General features: G+C 40.7%; 1 protein-coding gene and 1 pseudogene across 1 annotated transcript in view; one reads left to right on the top strand and one right to left on the bottom strand.

The window, feature by feature from the left end:
- LOC124607039 (E3 ubiquitin-protein ligase HECW2-like) overlaps positions 1-21,475 on the top strand; it is a 194,804-nt gene that overhangs the window by 147,604 nt on the left and 25,725 nt on the right. Inside the window, exons 7-8 of the mRNA XM_047139213.1 lie at positions 16,545-16,763; positions 20,172-20,438. Coding sequence (XP_046995169.1) covers positions 16,545-16,763; positions 20,172-20,438 — 486 coding nt within the window. The remainder of the gene's footprint in view (positions 1-16,544; positions 16,764-20,171; positions 20,439-21,475) is intronic.
- Positions 4,186-4,303, bottom strand: LOC124608136 (annotated as a pseudogene).

The following is a 21,475-nucleotide window of genomic DNA, read 5'->3' as shown; positions in this document are numbered from 1 at the left end:
CAGTTCGCTCGCAGGTTCTTCCCACGCTTATCTCGTGAATGGAACACGAAGAGTCCTTAGTATGTGGTGCAATAAGAAGTACTTCACAGTAATTCGCAAAACACAGATGTGAATGTACTGTACTCTTGAGGCCTGCATCCCTATGTTTTAATTCAAGGACAACGTTTGTACCTAACGTGTCAGGGACAACGTTTGCACCTATGCTCAACCAGTTAGTGCATTTCGAAAGGTAAACCGTGGTTTCAGCGTACAAATTTTCCATAAGACGTGACACGTGTCCATGTCGAGACCAATGGATACGGAGCATGGCTCATCAAGTTCAAGGTAGAAAAGAAGATCAAGGCTCTATGAAGGAAACATTCCAATATTCGCCTAAATGGATTTGGGGAAATCACAAAAAACGTCGTCAGATGGGGATCTCAACCAGGTTCCTCTCAAATGTTGCTGCAGTATCTTAACCCATGCGCCACCTCGTGCCGTATATCAGCATATAACCCAACAATACGGCCGCCACCTGTAACGTGTTTACAACAACAATAGAGGAAAAACTTTTTTCTGTACAGATCGTTTTCTTGTTTCTCAAAACATTCGTATGTGGGATTTATACACTTCTGTCCTTTCGTAACAGTTGCTGTCTCAGAAACATGGTGTTAAAAGCATACAACAGCTTCTTGAAGTGATCAGATTTGTTGTTCAGTCATTTTTATCTGATGTAAGTGAACAGAAAGAAGTCGTTTGGCGGTACATCCGATGCCTAAGGGCAATGAGACATCAATTTGATGTTTTTGCCCGTCAAATAATCGTCTGACGTTTTGTATGACAACTGGCATTGTCGTAACGACAAATTTTAGAATAACAGCTACTAGCGAGCCGCCTCGCTTCGTACTGGCAGCATTAAGTATTTGCGGGCGGCGGAGCGGTAATTTTGTTTACAGACCACTGAAAATTAGCACCTAATTGTGGTGTAACTTAAACGATTTAAGCAGCGTACGCCAGGAAAGTTCTCAAGGTGCACGGCTTAATCGACGAACATCATAGTTCAGTCAATTTTGCACGACTGTTTATAAATTATGCACACAAATCTTCCTCGTGAATTTATTAGTGAAAACCGTACCACAGTCCCTACAACAGTTCTTGAGATTAGCCTTCACATATAAAGAGGCGGTGGGAGACTTTAATTTATAATACGTAGTGATGTCACAGCTCAGTAGCAACATTTAATCGTCGTTTGTAAGAAATTAAAACACGATCTTGCAACATCTAATACGACGGTGATCGGAATGTTAGGGTATTACTTTTCTTGGTTCGTAGTCGACTGGTCCTGCAAACTTAGTACATAATAATTAGACCCTTGGCGAGAAGATATGCCACTTGGGTTGGTTGATTACGTAATATGTACGTCGTCATTACAGTGAACATAAAGAAAACCTAGTAATATCACTTACCGATGTGTCCTAATATATGATCATTGGCTAGGTACTAAGGCCCCGTAATAACATACCTTTTGTTTCGTTGTGCTCGGTAAATAAAAGAAAGATGCGCTAAACAGGCCCCACAAGTGATAATACATTTTATCCTATAAGAAAGTTCATAGGCATGTCAAATCCGGAACTTCCTGTCCTTCTTCTCCATTTTCTAATGTGAAACTATTCTCACTGGTACCGAATTCCCTCATCCCAGTTTTACGGTGCTTCTTAATGCCAGCGTTAGCATAGCGTGCTTAGTACAGAAAGTAAACTGTTTATATACTGTCTCTCCTAATAATGACATACGTTCGGTGTAACTCGCTTTCTTAATTATGTATTTAAATGTCTATTTGAAGAGTAAGAAACCCTCAACATTCACTGAAAAGTGCGCAGGAACTTAACTAAAAGCAGAATACGTGGATCACTAATAATAATAAAAAAATTCGTGTCAGCACCATCTCAGATGTCCTGTTACCGGCAACGTGTTAACAGAAGCTTACCAATATTAGCTTTGTTGGCACCACGACGTGTAAACAAAGCCACGCAGTGAAAGTCATGTACCGCCATCTCATCAGAGTGGTCCACAGCCGTCAACATTACGATAGCACTAAACCTGGACGACGGCCAGACAGGATATAACAACACAGATGCCCACTATGAATTTTAACTCGCACCCTTCGGCTGCCATCTGTCGCGTTAATTAGCACAATGTTGATATAATTACTGCTTATGGAAGAGAGATTAAACCGCAGACAAAAATTTGTCCTATTTGCTACCCTGCAGAAGAAGACGTGAAGGTTTGGCTATTTAGATGATTGATGTTCACTCTCAGACGGAGAGCTTGACGACCTGTGCCACTCTATTTATATGTCGTGCTTGCTTTCGTTCAGCATATTATGAAAGCGTTCAATCGGAGTTCCGCTTTACGTGTTTTATCCTTCCAAGCCGTCAATGAGCGTTGAGCTTTTGCCGTTTCATAAAAAACTGGCACCGCTCACCTGACGAATTTGAACTCGAGTCGTTTCACTGTACAAGAGTTGTTCCACAAATCCTTGTATCTATTTCTGTAGCTACGTGCCCTTACTGTTGCCGTCATTCAACTGACGCTTTGCTTAGTAGTGATTAAGACCGACAAATTGGGGCAGAAGGGTGTTGGATCGGTAATGACTTTCTTTTTTATTATCTCTGTAATTCGCATTTGTTTCTCTTGATATCAAATATCATTGAACTCTCTCCGACATACAATACCGACGTTATCTAAGAACAAAAATATTCATTCCAATACACAATGTTTTATTTGTAGTTACTATTTTGCTGACAGATATAAAAAACAATATACAGACTGACGCAAGTGCCGAAAAACGCTTTTCTGACTGCGCAATATCTCATTAATGGATGCGCTGGACAGTTGAAGCGCTGCGTTGCTTAACCATTATTGTGTTTACGCCTTTGTTCAACGTGTCTCTCTCTCTCTCGGCTGCACTACTGATTTGACTTCGTAAATTAGTGTGCCACTGTGCCATCCTATGATTTACTAGAATAGTGGACTGGAATGGCCGTTATGTTCAAGCATACGAGTAAGGCGACACATTTGACTCAATCCAGTCGTCACAAACGATTCCTCGTCCCGATAAGCAATTAGCCAATAAGCGTTTCCATATCGTGATGCCAAACGCAAAGCTCACAAAGGCAAAAGCTTACTTGACTAGTAATAGCACGCTTCTCCCGTCCTTCGCGTCAAATAGGACGTAGCGAGACGCAGCACAGACTTGGCCAATGATAGTGGAACTACGCAACAGCTTTGGAAAAAAAAACTAGTGTCATAAGATCAGCAAAAGTTGCGAAATTTGGAAACAATCGTTTCAGTGTTCGAAACGTATTTTAGCAATTGTCTTAGCCAATTCCCACGTTCTGGCAAAATAACTAAAATTGCGGCTCATGCTTCCACGATCTTTTATATTTCGGTGATATCTTTCAGTTCACATCCGACGAAATTTCAGTATCAACATTACATCATAAACCATAACGCCACGTTCCCTAAAAGCTACTGCCACCGCCTCCCCCCCCCCCCCCTTCCAAGGTAATGATGGTGCACAATCTTTCTTGAGACAGGTAGTTTCTCGGCAGCAACACAACCACAGAAACAATGTCCTATCTACCCTCACCGAACATCTCCGGAACGATCAGCGCGGCTCGGTTGTAGGTAGCAGACTTCGGTGTATTTGGCAGGGTACTGGTAAAATGCAATCGGTCTACGAACGAGATTCCTTCCAAGAGACATGCGCGTCGCGTCTTAGAATATTGCCCGAGTATATGGGACCTACATCAGATAAGTCTAACAGAGAATATTGAAGACATGCAAAGAAGACCAGCACGAACGGTGACATGTTTGAGTCACGGGAGGCGTCGCGGAAACGCTGGAGAAAACTGAATTGGCAGACTCCTGGAGAAAATCGGAAGTTACGCCGCGAAAGCCTACTTACAGCATTTCAGGAACAGTATTAAGTGAAAAGCAAACAATCACTCGGTCTTCAGGCCACAAGTGGCTCATCGGGACCATCCGACCGCCGTGTCATCCTCACCCGAGGATGCGGATAGGAGGGGCATGTGGTCAGCACACCGCTCTCCCGGTTGTTATGATGGTTTTCAGTGACCGGTGCCGCTACTATTCGGTCGTGTAGCTCCTCAATTGGCATCACGAGGCTTTCACCCCGAAAAATGGCAACAGCGCATGGTGGTCCGTTTGGTCACCCATCCAAGCGCCGGCCACGCCCGACAGCGCTTAACTTCGGTGATCTGATGGGAACCGGTGTTTCTACTGTGGCAAGGCCGTTGCCAGTATTAAGTGAAGAATTTAGAGATATTCTTCAGCCTCCTGTGTATCACTCATGTAGGGACCGATTAGTGATTAGCCTAATAACAGAACGCACAGTGACGTTTAAGTATTCAGTCTTCCCGCGCTCCATGCGCCATTGGAAGGGCAAAAAAGTAATGTGGTACCGTGCTAAGCAACCTCTGCCACGCACTGTATGTTAATATTTATAATTCGAAGTGTACGGCTATTGTTAGACTTTTTCTTGTTTCTACTTGATCAGTCGAACTCTCGATTATTCGAACTTTTTCAGATATCCCTTGAACTTGAAATTATCGAGGTTCGTCTGTATCTATTTCTGTAGCTACGTGCCCTTACTGTTGCCGCTGCGACACGACTCTTCTGTGCTTGTGTTCGCACAACCAGTTATTTATAGGACGAACACTTGCAACCTAAGGTGTTGTACGCTGGATTCGCAGTGCCTACTGCCTCCCGCCTGGAACGCTTTCTCCGCGCCAGAGGTCATGGGCTCTGCTCTCGACCGTAAGATAACGATGCTGGCTGCGGTACGCACCTTGCTTTGAGACGCTCATGCCTGTTAGCGCCAAGCGGTAACCATTGGCGCTGTCCACACTGATGTACATTTTTTTTTCATCATCAGTATTCTCATTGGTTTTATGCGACCCGCCACGAATTACTCTCCTGTGGCAAACTTTTCATCTTGCAACCTACGTCCTCAGTTATTTGCTGGATGTATCCTAATCTGTCTTTCTCTACAGTTTTCACCCGTTACAGCTCCCCCTAGTACCATGGAAGTTGTCCCCAAACGTCTTAACATATGTCCTATGATCCTGACTTCAGTTTTTTCCATATATCCCTTTCCTCGCCGATTCTGCGGAGAACCTCCTCATTCCTTACCTTATCAGTCCATCTAATTTTCAAAATTCTTTTATAACACCACATCCCCAATGCTTCAACTCCCACAGTGCAATGTTTCACTACTATACAATGCTGTGCTCCAAACCTACATCCACTGTAATTTCTCCTTCAAATTAAGGCCTGTGTTTGATACTAGTAGACTTCCCTTGGCCAGGAATGGCACTTTTGCCTGTGCTACTCTGCTTTTTATATCCTCATTACTCCGTTCGTCATGTGTTATTTTGCTGCCTAGGTAGCAGAATTCCTGAACTTTGTCTGCTTCCTGATCCTCAATTCTGATGTTAAGTTTCTCGCAGTTCTCATCTTTGATATCTCTCATTACTTTCGTCTTTCTTCGGTTCATTCTCAGTCCACATTCTGTACTCATTACATTGTTGATTCCACTCAGCAGGCCCTGTAATTCTTCTCCACTTTCACTGAGAACAGCAATGATATCAGCGAATCTGAACATTGATATCCTTTCACCTTGAATTTTAATCCCGCTCTTGGATCTTTCTTTTATTTCCGTCATTGCTTCTTCGGCATACAGATTAAACAGCAGGGATGAAAGACTACATCCCTGTCTTACATCCGTTTTAATCCGAGCACAATCTTGGTCTTCCACTCTTACTGCTCCCTCTTGGTTCTCGTACATATTGCATAGCGCCGGTCTTCAACGGCAACGTCAGAACTACCTTTCTGGTGGCGCTCCCTTTCCTAAATCCAAACAGATTGTCATCTAACAGATCATCAGTTTTCTTTTCTATTCTTCTGTATATGCGGTATGATACGCGATTTGAGTCGCGATTCGACGAAAAAGCAACCCGCATCGGCGGAGCGCATAGACGTAATTGGTTCACACTGGTACGACAGCGATGCGACACCGACACATTGTCTCTTTCGTATAGCCCGACGGAATAGGCAGTGCTGGTCGCTCCACGCGCGTCGTACGGTAAACGGTGAGCGAAATTTCTAGTCATCTGATGTACCTAAAAAAAGTTTGATGTAGATAAGGCAAAGTTACATCTGCCTTTGTAGTTAATTCTCACAGTAAAACTTGTACTTTACGTGTGAAAAATTAAAAACCTCTGTTTCGAGGTTCGCGGGCGCTCTTCGATGTGCAGTCTTTTTGTTTCGATTATGAGGAAACTATCTGGCAAGAAAAAATAAATGAAAACCTGATTTTTCCACATCTTACAGTGTGACACAGCTTTTCATTGTTGTCGACAGTTATTGTGATACATCGCAAATAATTAAACCATCGGACATATTTAGGGAAGTTTGCAGTGAGGAATGTAGTCGCTGGTAAGTTTACGTTTCATGGGTTTTATGTTGCAGAGTGTCGCGTACGAAATATAGCTAACGTAACGAAATTGTTCTTAACGATGGAAGGAGAGCGGTGACTCTTTCCATTCTCCAGAAAATACGTGAGATATGTTCAATGTTATCCACGATGAGGTTGGCAGCTAGGTGCCGCACTCGAGGTTATTGCCGTCTCCGAGAGGCTGACTGGATTATGTTTCAATCTGTACTCCCTGGTTTACGAAAACTTTGTGACAGGCTTAAAAGAGATCTGATAGCTAATTTGCTGTTACCTCTGCATGGGCAGCTGTACGAAGACGAGAAGCACACGTCGGAATTTTTCTCATCATCAATGGCCTCTTCCATTTCTTCAGATACACTGACTACCGCTACGCTGAGTTCACCACTCATTGTTACACCACTGTTGATGACCGATTTCTCTTCAAATCCAGCTACTCCTCAAGCTGAATCATGGACTACTATGCGAAGTTGAACAGTTGTGCAAGTACTATCCAAGGTTTATTAATCAGTAATCATTATTTGTAATTGCACCACACTGAATAAAGTACCATATTAATCTGACGGTACAGTTCGCGCATACATCTGCGAGGCTATCTGCACAATTGCTAAAGCCACACTGATCCATTACCTTCGGTTTATAGCAACTGAAACTTAAACTCCACACCCACAAGACGCAGCAACTGGCCTTGCGTTTCGTTTATGGTTATGGCAAAAAGTAAGGTCACTGGGAATTGTACACTTTTAAAGCGAAATGGTAAATTGTTAGGAATAAGTGCGATTTGGGGCATAAGCATTTCCTTTTTGTGCCACTTCCCATTAAAATTTCCATTTCTACGATGTTACATAGTAGAGAAGTAACTTTAAGTCTCTGTGAGTGAAGGTTTCTCAAGAGTGAGAAAATGCTTGATGCTCTCAATCAGAGTTACGTTACACCTCGCTTTCGGAAGAAGCTTCCAAAGAGCGAGTTACAGCCTAATGTTCTGGAGCCGCAGCAAGTCTAGCCTCACGATCTTCCTGGATTCTTGAGACCGCATAGGCCTCAGTGTTTTAGCCATTCTGGTGTATTCAGAAAGACTCAACCGTTCTCTATGCTTTTTTATTCCTAAACAAAACCAAATAAACGTATAATTAGTAGGCACCCAAATCACAAAAAATGGTTCAAATGGCTCTAAGCACTATGGGACTCAACTGCTGAGGTCATTAGTCCCCTAGAACTTAGAACTAGTTAAACCTAACTAACCTAAGGACATTACAAACAGCCATGCCCGAGGCAGGATTCGAACCTGCGACCGTAGCGGTCTTGCGGTTCCAGACTGCAGCGCCTTTAACCGCACGGCCGCTTCGGCCGGCCCCAAATCACAAAGCAATCTTAATAAATTCGGTTGTCGTAGTGGAGAATATAAATAAAACCTCCTGAAAGAATCAAAGCAATGTAAGTCTGCAGGCTTTCATGGCCGTTGTCACTGAAGTTAAAATCTTCTGGGTTGTTAGGCCGCGTCATGTTTCTTCTAAAATGTTCGACGTTTTGACCACTCTGCTGGGATCTTCCTCAGGATCTCTTGGTGTCCACTACTGCTAGAACACTGTCAGAGACGAGTGTCGCGTCCACTTATAAAGGGGGAGTTTTCTGGCGTTCGTGCTGGAGAAGTGATAGTATTGATTAAAATTCATGTGGCTTACATTGGTGGGCCATAGTCATAGGCTAATCCAGAAGAAGGGGCGTTGGTAGCTCATCTCCTGTCGATACCATTGGCGGTCATCGACATTGGATAGAAAGGCACTATTCCACACTTATGCTGGAGAAGCGTTATTGGTTGAAATGCCTGCTACCGCAATTGGTTGGTCGTCATCAGTGGCTAGATTCGAAACGGACAGAGCAAGAGAGGGGAATGTTTACCCAAAATATTATTGTCCGCCGAGGTGACTTGCAGCACGTTGTTTATGCTTTTCTATCCAATGACGATGACCGCCAATGGTATCCACGGTAGATGAGCTACCAACGCCCCTTCTCTTGCATTAGCCTATGACTATGGCCCACCAATGGTAGCCATATGAATTTTAACCAATACTATCACTTCCCCGGCACGAACGCCAGAAAACTCCCCCTTTATAAGTGGACGCGACACTCGTCTCTGACAGTGTTCTAGCAGTAGTGGACACCAAGAGATCCTGAGGAAGATCCCAGCAGAGAGATCGAAACGTCGAACATTTTAAAAGAAATATAACGCGGTCTAACAACCCAGAAGATTTTAACTTCAGTAAGCAAAGCAAGGTCGTGAAGTTTTTAATACACAAAGTGAAATCAATAAATCTGTAAATCCCAGCCAAGCAAATTCGTTGCTCGTCTGTATTCCTAAAGATGAGATTGTGGCGCTTAACTCTGTCGCTGATCTAAACTTCCGAAAATGCTTCTGCCACAGGTATTTTAAAAAAAGAAAAGAAAAAAAACCGTTAACAACGCCATCTATTGGTTCTTTGATGTACTACGAAACTAACAGCGTCATCTATTGTTTGGTTGGTGTACTACACCATGGTGATTTATCATCCGAACTACTAAGCGGAGCAGATGATTTTAGATAAAATTTTAAATTACGATATCTTCTTTTTCCATGTTGCAAGTTTGATGCAATAGTGCCCATATTTTTCTCCAGGCTACGCTCAAGTTACCTGTGAAAACCCTTCGAAATTCGTCTAGTAGTTTTGGAAATTAGTGTATTCAAACAGACCAATATACAGGCATGACGGTTTTACAGTTTTATTAGCATAGCTTCCAGTACACTACAGTTAAGATAAATACATCGACTGAAAAGCATTCGTCCAACTATTCTGGAAAGCACCAATCATGCAATTTTTAAGAACAATAACAGCAACAAACTTTCACAACTGTGACAGCTTCATAATTTATAAGGTATAAAATCAAAGCGCGCATTCACCATTTTCAGTGTTTACTAACCTGGTACGAGCCTCATCTTCTTGTTCTCGGTAGCGTTCCTTGTCTCTTACATTAAAACTTTTGAGTATTGAACACAGTCGTACAATAATGGGCACAACACCAGTGTTTTTCGGTTTTACTTGGTCACGCATTAAGCTGACCTTGGACAATGACCAGCTTCCTAATAGTTCCGTTTATATGGCAAGAGTACCGGTCTAGACCCCGCAATCACAGACAGTTTCAGTGACACTTGCTCGTCATAAACCTTTTTTCGCTAATAACAGTTCAAGAAAAACAGTCACTTGAGCACAGTTCTCTACATAAGTCACCATACCCATTTAGAGCAACACATGTCCACAGAATACGTCATTTATACTTGGATCAGTCAAAGGAGTTCATATCGATATTTCACTAACGACGTAAACTTGCATAGACATGTTAAAATAGCATTTACTTGGCAAAGCGATCACGAATGCTCCACGGATCTGCACTTGCCATCCCCTTTCTTGCCACATTTCAGAATGAAGCTGTCATCAATATTTTGGGGCATCTGAAGCGCAACGACTATCTTTATCCTACGCAGGCCGCCTTTCATCGTGAACACGCAGAATGACGTATAAGGGCACATCGAACGAAAAGCATCGATACTTTACTCAAGAGTAGTAGGTGTTGTAAGAAAGGTATCATACTCTTAAAAGTACTGAAAGAAAAATATCGATAGCTGTATTGTTACTTAACTTTGATAAAAAGTTTGGGGTATGGTTGCTATCGTCTCATAATCTATCTACAATGGAGTGCAATAGCCCATTTTCACAAGTTTAAACTTTTAAAAATCTGGAACTAGAAATATAAAATTAGAGAATAATCATAAAAAAGTCGAATTGCACGAGTAGCGATACGTGCATATAGAAGTGGCGGTAGTTTCACGTACATACGGTATAAAAGCGCAGTGTGTTGGCGGTGCGTCATTTGTACTTAGGTGATTCATGCGAAAAGGTATCCGACGTGATTATGGATGCACGACGATGAGTAACCGACTTCGAACGCGGAATGGTAGTTGGAGCAAGACGCAGGGGACATTACATTTCGAAATCGGTGGGGAATTCATTATTCCGTGATCCAGAGTGTCAAGAGTGTGCCGAGAACACCATATTTCAGGCATCACTTTTCACTACAGCCAACGCAGCGGCGTTTGAGTACAGTTGTCAGTGCTAACAGACAAGCAACACTGCGTGGAATACCCGCAGAAATCAGGGTGGAACGTATGACGAATGCAGCCTTTGGGACAGTGCGGAGAAATTTGGCGTTAATGGCCTATGGCAGCCGACGACCGATGCGAGTGCCTTTGCTAACAGCACGATATTGACCGCAGTGCCTCTCATGGGCTCGTGACCATATCGGTTGGACCCCAGACGAATGATAAAGCGTGGCCTGATCAGATAAGTCCCGATTTCAGTTGGTAAGAGCCGATGGTGGACTGGGTACTCTGGTGCATCTGAATCGATCATTTACTGGCAATGGTTACGTTCGGCCACTTGGAGACCATTTGCAGCCATTTATGGACTCCATGTTACCGAATAACAATGTCATTTCACCAGGCTACAACTGTTCGTAGTTAGTTTGTAGAACATTCTGCACAATTCGAGCAAATGATTTGGCCACGTAGATAGCCCAACATGAATCCCATTCAACATTTATGGGACATAATTGAGAGGTCAGTTCGTGCACAATATCCTGCACTGGCAACACTTTTGCAATTATGGACTGCTATAGAGACAGCATGGCTCAATATTTCTGCAAAGGACTTCCAACAACTTGTTGAGTCAATGACACATCAAATTGCTGCACTGCACTGGGCAAATGGAGATCCAACATGATATTGGGACATATCCCATGACTTTCGTCGCCTCAGTGTAAACTATAGGAAATAACAATACAAAACAAATAGTAAGTTGAAAGCAAGAGGAATCCCTGTGAACGAACTTGGAAACAAAATGTTATGAAGCTTGGCAAAGGATCGCATGTGTTGTCATACACTTTCTCTGTCAGTCATACATACACCCCTCATTCAATCATAGACCTGTTGCTTCTTGTGCACTCTATTGTTGAAGGTCTGGGATCTGTCATGCTTCCAAAATTTTGGCTGAATAAAAAAAAAATGAAATAAATTGTTACAATGATAAAAGCACTGAAATGAGTCAAAGTATCACTTGAATTGTGTTGAGTGAAAAAGGTATTGGCATTAAGATGAAGGTACCTGATATCAAGAAATAGCGATGCTTTATGTTTCTCTGTTTGGACATAATAGGAAATAACAGTAAGAGACAGGTGTCTTAATAAGTGATACTAGTTCTTTCTGGTAATAGGACAGTTACCACAATCTGTGACTTTCATTTTTCTTTACAATGCATAAAAAATTTTGAGTAGGTAACCACACATCGTCGTATGCTCAGAACAAGTTTTTTTTTTTTTTTTTTTTTTACTTTACATATCTTTTTGTGTTGTTGCCTTAGATAAACTAGGTAGGTCACTGCTGCATACCACGTAGCATGTGGAAACAGAGACCAATGCAAAATTGGTGGCTAAAAAGTAGTAGAGGGAATGTTATTGCTATGAGAAATGTATGCTAAAGTCATTGCTGATGAACAAAGACATAATCTTAAACAGCAACCCACAATCACAAAATGTTCGAGTCAGAGTGCAGCTGTTTTTGAGAATCGGTGTACGGACAATTCTGTAACAAGATTGGAAGTGCCGAATACATGCCAGGTCAGTATTTATTTCCTGTGTAGAGGGTCAATGGCCATTTCACATGTGACGTATTTGCTCAGGTCCCTGGAGTGGCAGCCAAAAATGGAACTATTTCCCCCAAAAACATTACCATTGCCAGTCTCCACATTGACAGTGACAAGATATTGTATTAGATGTCTGACCAAAGGGCTCATCATTTATCATTACTCTGTGGGACTCATGCTAATATTGATGCCACCATTCATGTTTTCTGTAGTTGTCCAGATACAAGATGGCAATATAACATTGAGCACCTTGGGTCTTCATGAGACAGTTCACAGATGTTTTTCACTCTAGAAATGTACTGTACTTGATACACATTTCTCTTAGTTGTTCTTGGTTAAATGTGAGAATCAGTGACAACAGTTTGCACCAAAAAAGGACAATGGGATGACTGTTAGGGTGTATATTCTGGAAAGACGTGTGTATGGCTATATATAATGCTAGCTGAGTACCTGGCATTGCATGGGTATGTATTTACTTCAGTCTTCTATCAGTCCATCTCCTCCTCACCCTCACTCTGTCCTTCTCCTCCTCTCCCCTTTCTATCCACCTCTGCCTCCCCCATCTCTTTGTCCATCTGCTCCTCCCCCTCTGTCAAATTGTTCCTTCGCCCTCTGTCCATCTCCTGCTCCCTCCTCTAACTCTAAGTCAGTCACTTTCTCCCCCCTGTCTCCTCCTCCCTGTCTCTCTGTCTATCTCCTTCTCCCCCCTCTCTATGTCCATCTCATCCTTCCCTCTCTCTGTCTTCCTCCTCTTCTTTGCTTTCTTTCCATTTCCCCTTCCCCCTCTTTCTGTCCACCTCCAACTTCCCCTATCTGTGTCCATTTCCTCTCTGCCCCTCTCAATCTGTTCATCCCCTCCTAGTCCCTTCTCTTTCCATGTTATCACCTCTACCCCAACAGAAGGTTGCTGATTCTTACCCCCACAGCATTTCTTTACAGATAGTAAGTACTATGCAGTAGGCCTGTGTGTACCAAGTCTGGCCAAAATAATCCCATGGATTTAAGAGGAGCTTTTAACACATGGCTACACACACACACACACACACACACACACATATATATATATATATATATATATATATATATATATATATATATATATATATATATATATATATATATATATATATATATAAAGAAAGATGATGAAACTTACCAAACAAAAGCGCTGGCAGGTCGATAGACACACAAACAAACACAAACATACACACAAAATTCTAGCTTTCGCAACCAATGGTTGCCTCGTCAGGAAAGAGGGAAGGAGAAGGAAAGACAAAAGGATATGGGTTTTAAGGGAGAGGGTAAGGAGTCATTCCAATCCCGGGAGCGGAAAGACTTACCTTAGGGGGAAAAAAGGACAGGTATACACTCGCACACACACACATATCCATCCACACATGTGTATGTGTGGATGGATATGTGTGTGTGTGCGAGTGTATACCTGTCCTTTTTTCCCCCTAAGGTAAGTCTTTCCGCTCCCGGGATTGGAATGACTCCTTACCCTCTCCCTTAAAACCCATATCCTTTTGTCTTTCCTTCTCCTTCCCTCTTTCCTGACGAGGCAACCATTGGTTGCGAAAGCTAGAATTTTGTGTGTATGTTTGTGTTTGTTTGTGTGTCTATCGACCTGCCAGCGCTTTTGTTTGGTAAGTTTCATCATCTTTCTTTTTAGATATATTTTTCCCACGTGGAATGTTTCCCTCTATTATATATATATATATATATATATATATATATATATATATATATATATATATATATATATAATATGAATATAACAGAGGGAAACATTCCACATGGGAAAAATACATCTAAAAACAAAGATGATGTGACTTACCAAACAAAAGCGCTGGCAGGTCGATAGACACACATAAAAAACAAACATACACACAAAATTCTAGCTTTCGCAACCAATGGATGCTTCGTCAGGAAAGAGGAAAGGAGAGGGCCTTTGAATATGTCTGCTTGTGTCTGTATATGTGTGGATGGATATGTGTGTGTGTGCGCGAGTGTATACCTGTCCTTTTTCCCCCTAAGGTAAGTCTTTCAGCTCCCGGGATTGGAATGACTCCTTACCCTCTCCCTTAAAACCCACATCATTTCGTCTTTCCCTCTCCTTCCCTCTTTCCTGACGAAGCATCCGTTGGTTGCGAAAGCTAGAATTTTATGTGTATATTTGTTTTTTATGTGTGTCTATCGACCTGCCAGCGCTTTCGTTTGGTAAGTCACATCATCTTTGTTTTTAGATATATATATATTATTTTTCACAGAATTACACTTAAATTACACACCATGACATATCTGCTCATGAATTTAGTGGAAACTGGACACTGGCTGGTTATCAACTTGAGTGCTGTTTCCCACACACAGCAAGTTCCTTCCTCCGGTACCCAGCCATTAGATAAACACATTTCATAATTAGAATTAAGTAATTCAGAAATGTAAAACTGTGTACTTCACAAAACAAAAAACGTAGTATCCCATGACTACACTATCAACGAGTCACATTTGGAATCGGTCAACTCATGCAAATATCTGCGTGTAACAGTTTGTAGGGATTTGATGTGGAACAATCAATCACATAGGCTCGGTTGTAGGTAAAGCAGGAGGCAAACTTCATTTCATTGATAGAATATTGGACAAATGTAATTAGTCTACAAAAGCGATTGTGTATAAATCACTCGTAAGATCCATCCTGGAATATTTTTCAAGTGTGTGGGACCTGTATTAAATGTTCACAGAGAAGGGCAGCATGAATGGTCACAGATTTGTTTGACTTGTGCGAGAATGTCACAAAGATGCTGAAGAAACTGAACTAGCAGATATTTGAAAATAGATAGAAACTACCGAGAAAGCCTACTTACCAGGTTTCAAGAACCGGTTTCAAATTATGAATCTAGATATGTACAACAACCCTCTAAGTAACACTCTCATGGGGGTCATGAGGACAATATGAAATTAATTACAGTGTGCACACAGACATTTAAACAGTCATCCCCCTTGCTCTGTATGTGAATGTAATGAAGAGAAGCCCTAATAACTGATAAAACAGGTAGTATCCTGTGCCATGCATTTCACAGGGGCTTGGAAAGTATGGATGTAGATGTGAGACCTGAGTTTCTCCTAGCATATACAACGTTCAAATAACTTCTGGGAATTCAACCAGGTAAACTGCCTTGAAAATGGTGGGGTGTTCTCCCGCCGAAATATCGGCAGTCGCTGAAAGTGTTACCTGGCTGAATTCCCGGAAGTTATTGGAAAATGGATGTAGATGTAGATTTATGGTCTCCATAAACACCACTGTCTACTGACAAAATGGTCCATCATGTAGGAGCCACACCCAGTTTCTCAGTTCATTATCCTTTCTGAGGAAGAGCTCCCTTTCCGATCTGAGAATCTAGAAGCAGATAAGCCGTGTTAGGCATAACTTGTCAGGCTGGGCATAATTTCCTCATTCAACAGGACTGTGTCCTTTTTCTTCACTTACTGTCATTTAAAATACGCTAGCAGTTTGTCTCTGATGTTTTTATTGTTGACTGGACTTAAATGTTGGAGTATACTGGTATGTTCAGAATTTCATGGATTACTGTATCCTTTAGTTTTTACTTGAGCTATGCGGACAATTTGAAGTTGACGTCTGTGGATGTGTCTTACACACTGAATACTCCCCTGCTAAAGAAATTGCCACATATGTTGTTTTTACTACTGCGTGCATCTTCTTGATCTCATCTTCCTGCATATGTTCTTTAAACTACATTAAACAGTTGCCTGGGCAGTTTAGATTTTACTCATAATCTTGTCTCCATTAACTGTTTTGGTCACAAATTAGCAATGATGACTGCAAGTTAACAAGATATCTAACAAAGAAAGGCTTAGTTGACTGCTTTATGGACTGCAGTTAAACACAATGTCTGTGAGAAACCTCTTGTACCCACAAGATATAAAGCTCTGTTCTTGTTCTTGTTAGGTTGACTGTGGTTCTTCTGCAGTTTTTCACACTCCTGCATGTAAAATCATACATGGCTGCAGAACAGAGGCTCAACAACACATTGGCTCTTGTCTTGGCATGATAAATGAAAAGTCAGGACTTCTGTATGTAGATATGGAGCTACATAAAGGCAGTTAGTATTTTCGGCTTCTTAGTCTACGAATAGAAAAACAGCTCATAACAGTAAAAATGTCTTAGATCAACAGGTGCCTTATAAAAAGGACCTAGAAACTTGTTCATGCTAAAAAAAATTCAGTAATTCTAACAAATGTCTCTCTCTTTTGACAAATGGATATATTTTATTTTTCAGCCTGTTCGAGCAGGAGATTATGAGCTATGTCCCAGCTGTGCCTGCATCAACCAGGTCACCTCGAGGCTCTCCTCAGCTGTCACCACAGGCCTCACCAGGCCTTTCTAGAGCCAATGCACGTGCCCCAGCACCTTACCGCCGGGATTTTGAAGCAAAGCTGCGTAATTTCTATCGTAAACTGGAGTCCAAAGGATACGGGCAAGGACCAGGAAAACTCAAGTATGCTATTTTTTTGAGCTATCAGGTTATTGTATTGCATGATTTTGTGAGACACAAACTGATGTGCTTTGATGTTTTAGATTTTGTTTTCTTCACTATACAGCTTGCAGTAAAAGTTCAGTTGTAACTTTTTCATTAATACAGGCAGCAAAATGAAATCCTTTTGTTCTGGATATCTGATCCTGGCAGTTATTTATATTTACTTTTAAATGCCTATATGCTTTATGTAAACAAATGTAACATGATAGGTGGGCAGAATGCTTTGTTGTATGTTTATATTATTTACTACATCTGAATCTTGAAACGAATCTCTTGTGCACAACCATAATGTCATAAGTGAAGAATATTTTGATGTCCTCTGCATCATGAATTGGACAAAGTTTCTGCTATGCATCTAAAATTAACATCTACACACTCTTGAATAAAAACTTATCATACTGGCTCTGGAGCAAAGGGCGCTAGGGGTGGAAGCTTGTGAATGGCTCGTAGCACATTGCCTGGCGAAACAAGCCCCACCTCCTTTTCCCAGAACAGCTAGCTTGTAGTGTGTAGAAGAAACAAACATGTAACGGAAGAAAGTGTCACAGAAGTGACACAAAAGTTTATGGCGAGTCACTAGAAAGACCAGGTACAGCCCCTTCACTTATTTTTGTAAATAATATCAACAATCACTATGCACAACAGGATCAGCACTATATTCACAGTGGCTACTTATTGTTATGGTGCACGATACTGTTGCATAGCCAATGTTGTCAATGAATTTAAACATTCCAAAGCAGCATGAAGTCAGCTGACTTCCACCGATCACAAGCGGCCAAGTAAAGGTATGCAATGAGTAACTGTATTTTGCGTATGTGGTTTCCTTAATTGGAAGGCCAATTGAACACTATGCATTTGTTATTGGAGGTGATATTCTTTCATACGTCTGAATTCCATTCACAGCACTGAGATAATTATGAGAGACCTGCAGCATAACATGAAATCCAAACCAGGGTTGAGCTCAACATTTCTCAATTGCAAAGAATTTTGATAAGGCAGGGAGCAAAGGCAACTGCTCACTGCATAGTTGAGGCATTGAACTGTTGAATAGGGTTGCCAATTATCCCTCCCGGGAAATCCTGTATTTTGGCTATTTTGTTTGGCCAGCTCAAGTGTCCCATATTATTTCAAGTTCATCCCATATGTTTCTACTCTTGCAATGGTCATCAAAGCAATTTATTTCAACTAATGTGCCACAGCTTTCCCTACTATTTCTACCCCTGTGGTGACCAAGTAAACAGTCCCTAAAACTGTGTGGTCACTTCTCCGTCTCTGCAAAGTGAAGGGAAGTTTTGAAGTCCTTTTTTGACTTTGTAGGTGTAGAATGAAGTGAAATTCTCCAATATTTACCAACAATATGGCTTTCTTTAACACGAGCAGTTGTCAGAATCATTACAAATTGGGAACCCATTAAAAGTTACATGAGAAGTAATGATGGTTGTCCCAAAGCTTTGAAGTTATTTTTAAATGGTTCTAATGACACTGAATGACAGTTGACCTCAGACATTTATTCAACTTTTTTCCATGCTGGTGCAGTCATTTTAGAATGTTCTAACTTTTTAGAACACTCTGATGTTAGTATAATGGAAACTTTCCATGCGACCAAGTCTCTGATTAGTAAAACTGAGCAAAGAATGAAATATTTTGGTAGTGGAGTAAATAAAAGTTTTTAATGAGTTAACTGTTTCAGAAAACGCCTTGAAGATAATCTTTCAGGCTTTTAAGCTTAATTGAAAACATATTTAGTCAAGAATGTCATATTTGAAGATCATTTGCCATTGGCAGTACAATCTTGGATGCTCCTTTGTGTATTGTCCAAGCTAAAATTTAAGCATTTTCAACAGGTAATTGACTCATTTTGGTTAGGTGATGTAGTTGAAGATTGTTTGTATTTTGAACATTGTAATACAGAAGATATTTTGAATCAAGGCTTGTGCATGGAAGTGAATGCAAACAGAAGGTGGCTCAATCTTTTCTGTATCTTGAGAGCCGAAAATGTTCAGGTTACAACTTTGCTAAAAGTAGTTGGGCCTGTATTAAGAATTATTCCTAGTTCAAATGCTGAGGCAAAAAGTATTTTTCCCCTAATGAACCATAAATAGTCTGAATTCTGCAACAAATGTACCCCTGAGCTTATAAAAGCAGAACTGCAAGCTGCAGTGAATTTTAATTTTAGCTGTACATAATGCTTTACACATGTAAAATCTAATGAATCTTTGTGAAAAGAAGCAAAGACTGTTAATAAGTACAAGCAATATTTTAAAATAAAACAAGCATGCATGTTATAAATGTATTCCTACTGTTCTTTGTAAAAAAATGCATTTTAAATGCTTATTTTGTAGGCTTCCCTCTTGATCCCTTGTTTCCCAGTAAAAAGTTGGTGGCCCTACTGTTGAAAGCCACATAAAATGAGACTGAAATGATGTTTTTATGTGCCTGTTGAGTGGTTACATATACTACCTCTATATATTTGTATTCCAACCAGGACTTTACAGAATACTTTACATATAAAAGGCAGGAAGATCACAGAGGGAGGGGAGGGGGGCGGAGGGGCTCTGAACAACTGAAGATTAGACTCTGAATCCTCTATTTCTCAATATCAAAGTGACCATACTACATGCAATAATTTCTATAGACTTTGTGTCATATGATTCCTCTGATGATGTCTCCAGCATTAAGAGACTAAAGGTAAAAGCACACAACCATGCCTTGGACTACGACCTAACACAAAGAGGCCATAGGTATTGAAAAGCACAAAAACAACTTTAATAGAAAAGGAGGAGGATTGAAATTGTACAAGTGTGTTACAGAGTGCTAAATAAAGCATACAGTGCCTACTCTACCTCATTACAAGCTCCAAACAAATATAGGTGTGACTCTGCAATCTTAAGCAAAGGTATGATGACATCATGACTCAGTTGTTGTGCAAATACTTAGAAACAGTTTCAGTACTTAGAAACAGTTTCATTTGCTGGGTGTGTTTATGTTGTAAACTGCACTATAAGATTTTATGACCTCTGATGATGGCTCCAGCATCAGGAGACAAAATATGCACAGAAGTGTGCCTTGGACTATGGCCTAAAGCCCGTAAAGCAAAAATGGCAAGGTATTAAATTCTATGTGTTTTTCCTTCCCTTTGCTACAATACTGTAGCTGATAGTACTGACACCATTTGTAATATTTTCTGTATATTTTTTTTTTTTTTTTAGATTCATTTTGTACGATGCCTTCTCTTTTTTACAATATTGTAACTGATAGTAGTGACACCATTTGTAATGTTTTTTGTATATTTTAATTTTTTAAGATTTGCTTCGAATGATGTTGGAACTGGTTGTTGTACATTTGTAATGTGAATTTTATCTTTCATAGGCTACACATTCGTCGTGAGCATCTACTTGAAGACGCATTTAATAAAATAATGGCTGCCTCCAAGAAAGATTTGCAGAAGTGCAAGTTATATGTTACATTTGATCGGGAGGAAGGACTAGATTATGGGGGCCCATCAAGAGAGTTCTTCTTCTTGCTTTCACGAGAATTATTCAATCCCTATTATGGGTTGTTTGAATATTCTGCAAATGATACATACACTGTGCAAGTGTCACCCATGTCAGCATTTGTTGACAATCACCATGAGTGGTAAGTGAATCTGAGAGCTTTAAAAATATATACAGAATAGTTTTTTGTAGATGTAGAATAAATACAACATTTGTGAAGTATAGTTTATTTACTAGTGTATAACTGTTTCAAAAGTATTGGTAGCTCCCAAAGGGGTGACAAATGACGATGTGTTATATGCCTCAAATACAATATTTATAAATTATCTTTTGAATGTTTGGCAAGATAATTAATCCGTGTATGGGGATGAAAGCCTATTTGCACTCTACTTGATGCTATGAACAGATGCTATTGGAGCTGGTCAGCAGATCAAGGATTAACTGGTGAATAAGTTGAGAGTTTGAGTAGTGTAATCACTCCAGTTATATCCAGAGCTACTATAGGAGCCAACAAGCAATCAGTGTGCAGTTGGAGCAGACAGATGGGGCAATAATATAGCTGGAATGTAGTTAGTTAGTGGTCCAGTTAACTGGCAAGTAAATCAGAGTTTGTAGCTAGTACTGTCATAAGAACTGATGATGAAACAGATGAGGTGGTTCTTTGACAGTGGCCAGTAGATGGAAGTGATCCCTCAAGGTTTTCTCAGTGCAATTGATTAAAAGTGTGCTTCTGGGCATTCTGCCGAGTTTTTGTTTCAGCTATCTGCACAATATTTCAATGCCTGAACCAGCCACTAGTCCATTTGCTGTATTGTAGAGGCAGAACACAATTCAGATGGAAAACAAATTTCCCTCTTTGCTCACAGTGCAGGAAAGGTTGATGGATAAATGATCCTCACACTGAATCAGAAGGTATTGTGTGTTATCTACATCTACACTGTGCAAACCACCATGAGGTGCATGGCAGAGAGTATGTTGCTTTGCAACAGTTATTATGGCTTCTTCCTGTTCCACTCACATATGGAGTGTAGGAATAATGATTGTTTGAATGCTTCTGTGCATGCAGTAATTATTCTAATCTTATCCTCAAGATTCCTACTTGAGCAGTACATAGGGGATTGTTGTTTATTTTTAATCACCATTTAAAGCTGGTTCTTGAAACTTTGTTAATAGACTTTC

This window comes from Schistocerca americana, chromosome 3 (assembly GCF_021461395.2).
Source record: "Schistocerca americana isolate TAMUIC-IGC-003095 chromosome 3, iqSchAmer2.1, whole genome shotgun sequence".
In the NCBI taxonomy this organism is placed as follows: Eukaryota; Metazoa; Arthropoda; class Insecta; order Orthoptera; family Acrididae; genus Schistocerca; species Schistocerca americana.
This window is presented reverse-complemented; position numbering and strand designations above follow the sequence as displayed.